General features: G+C 36.4%; 1 protein-coding gene across 1 annotated transcript; it reads right to left on the minus strand.

Annotated features, from left to right (window-relative positions):
- Positions 1–1,624: 1,624 nt before the first annotated feature.
- Positions 1,625–7,507, minus strand: LOC133873208 (uncharacterized). The gene is made up of 4 exons (XM_062310940.1): positions 7,240–7,507; positions 3,073–3,774; positions 2,423–2,821; positions 1,625–2,268 (listed from the first exon to the last, which is right to left on the minus strand). The coding sequence occupies exons 1-4, from the start codon at positions 7,505–7,507 to the stop codon at positions 1,625–1,627; spliced, it is 2,013 nt and encodes a 670-aa protein (XP_062166924.1).

Below are 7,507 nucleotides of genomic sequence, written 5' to 3' on the forward strand. Positions count from 1 at the left end.
CCACTTTCTAAATGGTAGTCAATCACTCTTAAAGGTTAGCCACACTAATGAAAGTCTCTTGCATTTACGGTGTTCAAATTACAAACAATTCAGGTGGCTTCGTAGAAGGCAGGATTGTAAATCTCTTTTAAAATAGCTAAAATGTCTCGAAAAAAATAAAATGAGAAGAGGTCATTTGACATGCAATAAGGGTTTAAAATCTTATAAAAAAAATGTTATACCTATTATCAAAACGTTGTTGATTTTAGTTGGTCGTTGCTACGAGTTTCAATCGTGTGTTGTTGATTTTTGTACACGATTAATTAAAACTTACTATTAGTCATATTATTTATTAAAAATAATATATGGACGATTAAAAATGAAAATTTGATTAAGAACATAAAATATTATTTTATAAATATTTAAAAGGAGCCGGTTTACTTTTTTGCCTTAACCTCAATTTTTATCGAGCTACGTACCCTGAATTGCAAGATATAAATCTGCCGCCAATTGTGCCATAAACGTGTCCAAATCCGACAGTTGTTCCTTAATGGACAAGTTATTTATCATTTTATCTCTATCTAAGCTGACGGTGGAGCTTTGTTTTTACTTTTTAGTTTTTACCCTTTTGCTTTTTCTTTTTCCCCTGCTTCTTTTAGTAAAAGTTGGCATTTACTTCTTCTTGAGAGCAAGTTAGGCTTAGTCACGATTCTTACGAATGAAGTTGCTTACTTGGTATTTACTATTGAGAATGACTTTAATTTGGCTGTGCCAGAAAGTAGGTTTTGTTTGCCCACCAATAAAAAATTGACACGTAAGTCTGGAGTAAGAAAATCACATACAAGCAAAACATCCGATTTTTTTTTTCTCTCTTTGCAGTTGAATGAAGAGAAGAGATCGAGGGAGAGAGATGAGAGATGGAAACCCAGCCCCAACCACCGACCCCCGACCCCCGACCCCAACCCAGACCCAGACAACCAAACCGGCGTAGCCCATGGAAGCAGCGCCACCACATGGCCGACTCGAGTTCGACCCCGACCACATCTCCGTTCACCATCTCCGGTTGAACCAGAATGCCGAGAGCACCAAATCACCGAACCAAATGTGATCACCGACCAGATCTGATCACCAAAAACCACCAGAGGGGCGATAGGGGAGAACGGCCGGCGAAAGGGAGAGATCCTGGGAGAGGAGGAGGCTCAGTTCAGATCTGTGGCTGGATCTCTGTCGACGGTGTCAGGAGGTCGCAGGGAAGAGGATCTGGAGGCTCGCCTGTGGTCGACGGATCTCTGTGACCAGATCGCTGTGGCTGGAGGACCGGCCGTCCGTCGACGGGGAAGAGGCATTCGGCTGACGGGTTGGGTTGAGGAGCAGGAGCAGAGCCAGGAATTAATTGGTGGGGTGGCCAAACCTAAATAAATAAATATGTATATATAGTCCTTTTATATGTGCGCCCACTTGTAAAATAAAACAAAACAAGTCTTAAACAGTTAAATTTAACTTCATACTAAAACATAAGTTATAACTGTATACAAGTCTTAAAAATAACTTTACTTTCAAATACAAAAGCGTTCTAGTTTGCTATAGACATGTACAAAACAAAAAAAAATCCAAAAAGGAACTTCATATCTCCTTCGAATTGTGCTCAACGTCGACAGTCTTTCATGGAATAAAATTCATTCATTATCATCTCTGTCGTGAAATCCTTAGCAATTTCTTTCTCGATATAAACTATCAAATTATCTGCTAGAAACTCGTCTTCCATTCTACTACGTAATCTAGTTTTTACAAGTTTCATGGCAGAAAAGGCTTGTTCAATAGTAGCGGTAGAAACAGGGAGAGTCAACACTAGACGAATCAACCTGTCAATCAAATTATAAATCTTCGATTTTCCTGAAATTGCTAATCCTCTGCACAACTCAGATAAAGTGGACATATTCTGAAAATCTGAATGTTTTGGCACATCAAGCTTATAATGATCCAATTGAAATCTCAAAATGATTTTCTCTTGCTCAGTAAAATCTTGAGGATAGAACTTCTCAACTAAGCTACATATATCATCAATCTTAAATGATTTGTATGCATCTAAAGGGCTTAAAGCGGCACTAAGACAAAGAAGTTCCACTGCATGCTCACTAAATCTATTATCCAGTTCTTGTAATTGGAAGTCTATTGCAGCAATAAACGCATCAATTCTAAAATGATGCTCCATTGTCATGGAAGATTCTTCATTTTGGCGACATGATCTACCTCGAGCTCTAATGTAACGAGCATTCATATCAGGAACATCTATTTCATTTTTTTTCACAAAATGATTTAACAGTATGAAGGAAAGGCTCCCACTCTTCATTTCTCAAATTTTGAAGAAGTGATTTTGTAGTAGAAACCACTTTCATGGCATTTAAAATGTCTTGAGAATTTTGTTGCAAAGCTTGACAAAGACAATGCATATATCCCATAATCTCTTTCATCAAATGCAATATCAAAACAAATTCAAATGATGTTAATACCATATAAGCCGCTTCAGCATCACCGCGTTGAGAATAGTTGGTTCCTTCCTTTGAGATAGTGTCAAGAATTGAACAAGTTGCACGAAACATTCTTATCATGCTACAAACATAATTAAAATGAGAAGACCATCGAGTATCTCCAGGTCGTTGCAAAGTACCAATTTGATTTGCCCCCCTTCCAGTCTCGATTTCATTAGAAGCAATCATACTTTCAATCTTAGCAACTTGAGCAGATTGCAATTCATCATTGCATTTTGAAGAACCAACAACGATGTTGATAATAAAATTCAAATTCTCAAAGAACTGATGAACAAATTTTGCTTCTCTAGATGCTGCAACCAAAGCTAATTGTAACTTATGAGCAAAGCAATGCACATAATATGCATATGGACATTCTCTAAGAAATAAAGCTTGTAGCCCATTCCATTCACCACACATATACTACCTCCATCAAATCCCTGACCTCGAATATTCTAAATTTTGAGGTCGTTATAAGAAAGGACATCACATATCTTCTTTTTTAAAGTTAATGCAGTAGTATCTTTGACATGGACAATATGAAAGAATCTCTCTCGAATAATACTATCTTTATCAACAAATCTCAAAATGATTGCCATTTGCTCCCTTTTTGACTCATCCCGAGCTTCATCAATAAGAATGCAAAATTTAGCATCCTCAATTTCTTTGCGAATCACATCTCTCACTTTAGTTGCAAAGATATGAAAAATTTCTTTTTGAATTTTGAGTGATGTATATTTGGCATTCCGTGGTGCATTTGTCAACACAACTCCATCAACTTTATCATTAAAAGTTGCTAATAACTTTATCAATTCAATGAAGTTACCTTGATTTTTTGAGTCGGAGCTTTCATCATGACCTCTAAATGCACATGCTTGGAATGCTAGCCATCTAACACTATCTATTGAGGTTTTGAGCTGCAATCGATTATTCTCTATTTCTTGTGATGACTGCTTTTCAATCAACTTCCCAATATGCCGTGAATAATTCTTCAGATCTTCACAACATTTCACAGCAATTTTATGTGGTGAATTTGGATCTGTCCCCACATGTCCCATTAAAGGACAATGCATTCCATCGTTCACCTTTTTCCAATTCCTAAAACCTTTCACTGTAAATGCATCTGATCCTAGACGGCCTGTTGATTTCTTAGCAAAAATGTAACATGGACGACAGAAGATGGCATCATTTGATTCCGAATACTCCAACCAACTTGAGTATGTCTGAAACCAAGAAGCTTGAAATCGACGATGATGATTCTCCGGTCCTGAAGGTGGATATTATGTAGGTAAAAGAATAGGTTAACATGGGCCAGCTCTAAGATAAGCACGCCGCATTTCATCTTGTAAGTTTACAGGATATTCCCATATTTGCGGACGTTTCCCTGGATCACGTTGCAAAGTGGTGGCATCAATTTCTTCAGGAATGATTCTTGGACATTTAGAAGATCGCTCATTAAGATCCGTTGCTAACGGTCTATTTAAAAGTGTATCACTATCAACCTCTGAATGACTCGTATTTTTTTTCTTAAAGAATGAATCGATTGTTTTTGGTCTGCTCATATTTTTTTAAGCTGTAAAAAAAATTTACAGATTAATAAATTAACCGAAAAGTACCCCTAGAAATATAAGATCTTTGTTAGAATTTTTTAATTATAATAATTCTTATTAGCATTAACAATTGAAAAAGGCAAAAAGCAATGAATAATTAACCAAATCAAATAACCCATCAAAATAGCAAACAAGAAAAAATATAAACTAATTGACAAATAAATTAAGCACAGTTAATAGAGTATAAAAAAAAGAGTACCTTTCAGTGAATCAACGTTATCTTGAGTTTGAAGGATTTCTTGAAAACAAATTAAAGATAATAATGTGCTAACTGAACGCTGCAAACCAATAAAAAAATAATAATAAATTAGAAGAATAAGTGATGGAACACAATTAAAAAAGAAAAAAGAAAAAAAGAAGAAGAAGGCGTAGTTAGTTCCTTTTTTTGTGTATTTATTTTGTAAGTTTCTTAAGAATTCAATCTAGACTAAATACTGAAAAAAAAAACAAATTAAATAATAAAAACATATAAAAAATTTTATCAATCAAAAACAAATACTAACAAAACATATTTGATTAATTGGTTATTTATCATATTAATAACATAATCACATTTGAAATTTTAAATAATTTGATTCCTATTTTTTTTTTTTTTTTTAAGAAAAGGTCATTGATTAATTCCATTCCCAATGTACATTTAATCTTCAATTAATTTCCTCCCCACCAATGGTTGATGGTCCCCATGAAAAGCACCACTCAATGCACAATATGCACTCATCCAACTATCCAAGTGATCCAACAAAAGGACAAATTCACAAAGACAATTTATCAAAAAGTGGTTTTTTAAGCCCAATAACCCATTACCCATTGATTCACTCATGACCCAGACCCACGGTATTCACTTCTAATTTCTTAGTTTCTAGGACCTTCTGGCTTCTTGGCTTCTCACTTTCTGCCTTTAATATTTTTGTTCTCCCCAACGCAGTGTCAACGACTCAACACAAAAAGGCACAAATGCTTCAAGCCTTCAAGCAAATCAAATTTCACAGAATCACAATCACAACCTTCAGTTTCAGTTTCACAGTTCACTCCTCCCATCCTCCGTCAGTTCGTCTCCTCGTCTCCTTTTACTTCCTCACTTCTCTAGTTTTCTCTACACTCTCTTCTTCTTCTTCTTTTTGTTCATAGAAAAGCCCCAAATTTTAAAGCAAAAATTGCAAAATACTGAAATAGCCTACCGAAGTGAGATCTAGCAGATAACTCACAGTGTGACAGACCGACACAGACGAGTAGACGACAGTCAACAGTGCTGGACGGCTGGACCTGCTAGTGGACTAGTGGTGCGTGGACCTTGGACGGCCGACGGTGTTTCCTCCAAAGCTGTTCTTCTCAAATCTTAATCTCAGATCTCTGAGTTCTCTCGAGCCTTCGGTATTTTGAAGCTGTGTTTTTCTTTTCTTTTCACTTAGGGTTGAATGTGAGAACGAGGTTGAGAAAAATTTGAGTTATTGAAAAGTTAATTTTGCCTCTCTTTTTTTTTCCTTGTGCAGTGTATTTTTTTAATTTTTTAATTGATATTGCCAGGTTGGGTTGCCGTGTTGAGGAGGATTTGCTATTTTGCTATTGCTATTTTTTTTTCCTTTTAAATCTGTTGTGTTTGCTGTGGATTTGCAGGGTTATATATATATTTTTTAAAAAAAGGAAAATAAACAAGGAAAAAAATTATATTTGTAGTTAGAGTAGAGTTTTTTTAGGGGGGCCTGATTCTATTTTTGCAGGGGCCAATGCTTAGCCAAAAAAAAAAAAAAAAAATCGAGGGCTTTGAAATTTTTGGGGGGGCCAAGAACATACGTGCCTCCGCCCCTGTTGAAGAGCTTCAGTTTTTTTTTCATATTTTTTTTTTTCAGTCCAGGCGGGCGTGCGGTGATTTGGGGCGGATTAGGGGTGGACTGGCAGACCGGCTGACGAGCGGACGTGCAGTGGGGTTTTTCTTTTGTTTTGGAATGGTGGTACTCTAAAGTTGTGAGAGGGATTGTCTACTTCACCAAAATTTCAATTTTTTTGCATTTTAGCTGATGTGTCAAGTGATTATTGATGGGCATAAACCCCCTCTTTTCTGCCACTACCATAGAAGGGGCTCTCTTTACTATTTAGCTTTAATAGCTCAAGATAAAAAAAAAAAAATAAATAAAAAAAAAAAAAAAAAAGAAGAAGAAGAAGAAGAGGTACTTTGGATATTGTGATGGAGCATGTGGTATTTATATTTGCAATTCTACAATAATATTATCAAATATAAATGTTCGGGTAGTGTAACTCAAGGATTACAACATAAACATATATATTTTTTTTAAGTAAGCATAAACATATATTATATTTGGAGAAAGTTATTTATGTATTTATTTGGACATGAAAAGTTATTAATTTAGTATTCGTAGATGTACCAAACTAATTCATGGAGCATCTTAGAGATCATTGAGATAAATTATTTATTTAAAATGGTCCATGCCATATGGCATAAGTTATTTAACATAAACAGTAGCGTCACACTTAATCCCTAATTGACACGTGGCATAACCAATGATTTATCCTATTTGTGAAAGTATAGTGATGAGTGCCAAAAAGTGCATATTTGGACCTCTTAATTTACATTAGTTAAACCTTTAACTTTGTTATTTTTTGATGCTTTGGTTAGTTTTAGTGTTTTTTATGTTTTGTAGGACAATAAGAGATAAATGATATAATTCAAGCAAAATACAAGGAAATTCGGATGCAGCAGACTACTAGATTTAGACTTATCATGTCAGGACCAAATACTATCCGTTTTGAGAGTTTCTTAGGTCTAAATTGAAGTTCAAGATGTCAGCTTTCCAACCCAATAAGTTTCATCCTGTTTGGAGATACATACAAAAAGATATGGCTGTTTTAATTTTTGTCGTTGGATCATCTCGAAAATCCAGAAGTTTGTCCATCCCTCTTATTTTATTTTATTTTGTCCCATTCCTTGTCTCCCCAAAGCTGGGCAGCACATTTGTTTTCACCTGGATAGCACTTGCAATTGCTGGATAGCTTCTCCACGCCTGGTAGCACATCTCCAACTACTTAGACATCTCACTGCAAACAACAAACCACACGGCACCTTCTTTCTATGCAGCAGTCCACGCCTAGCAGCACATACGTGTGACCTGCACCATCCTCCAAAGCAGCTGGCAGTACCTGTAAAGGGCAGAAACGCTGCTGAACAGCAGCATGGGCTGCACCTGTCCACCTCACCAACAGCATCTTCTGGACAGCATTCTGCAGCACTTGGACAGCACTCTGCAGCACTTGACAGCTTGGACAGCAGCACCTTCCTCCACGCCAGACAGCTCCTGCACTTGGACAGCAGCACCTGCAGCACACCTCCACGCCAGACAGCAACCTGCAGCACTCTACAGCACCAGCAGCTCCCAT

The sequence above is a fragment of the Alnus glutinosa genome, chromosome 7, assembly GCF_958979055.1.
Source record: "Alnus glutinosa chromosome 7, dhAlnGlut1.1, whole genome shotgun sequence".
Classification (NCBI taxonomy): Eukaryota; Viridiplantae; Streptophyta; class Magnoliopsida; order Fagales; family Betulaceae; genus Alnus; species Alnus glutinosa.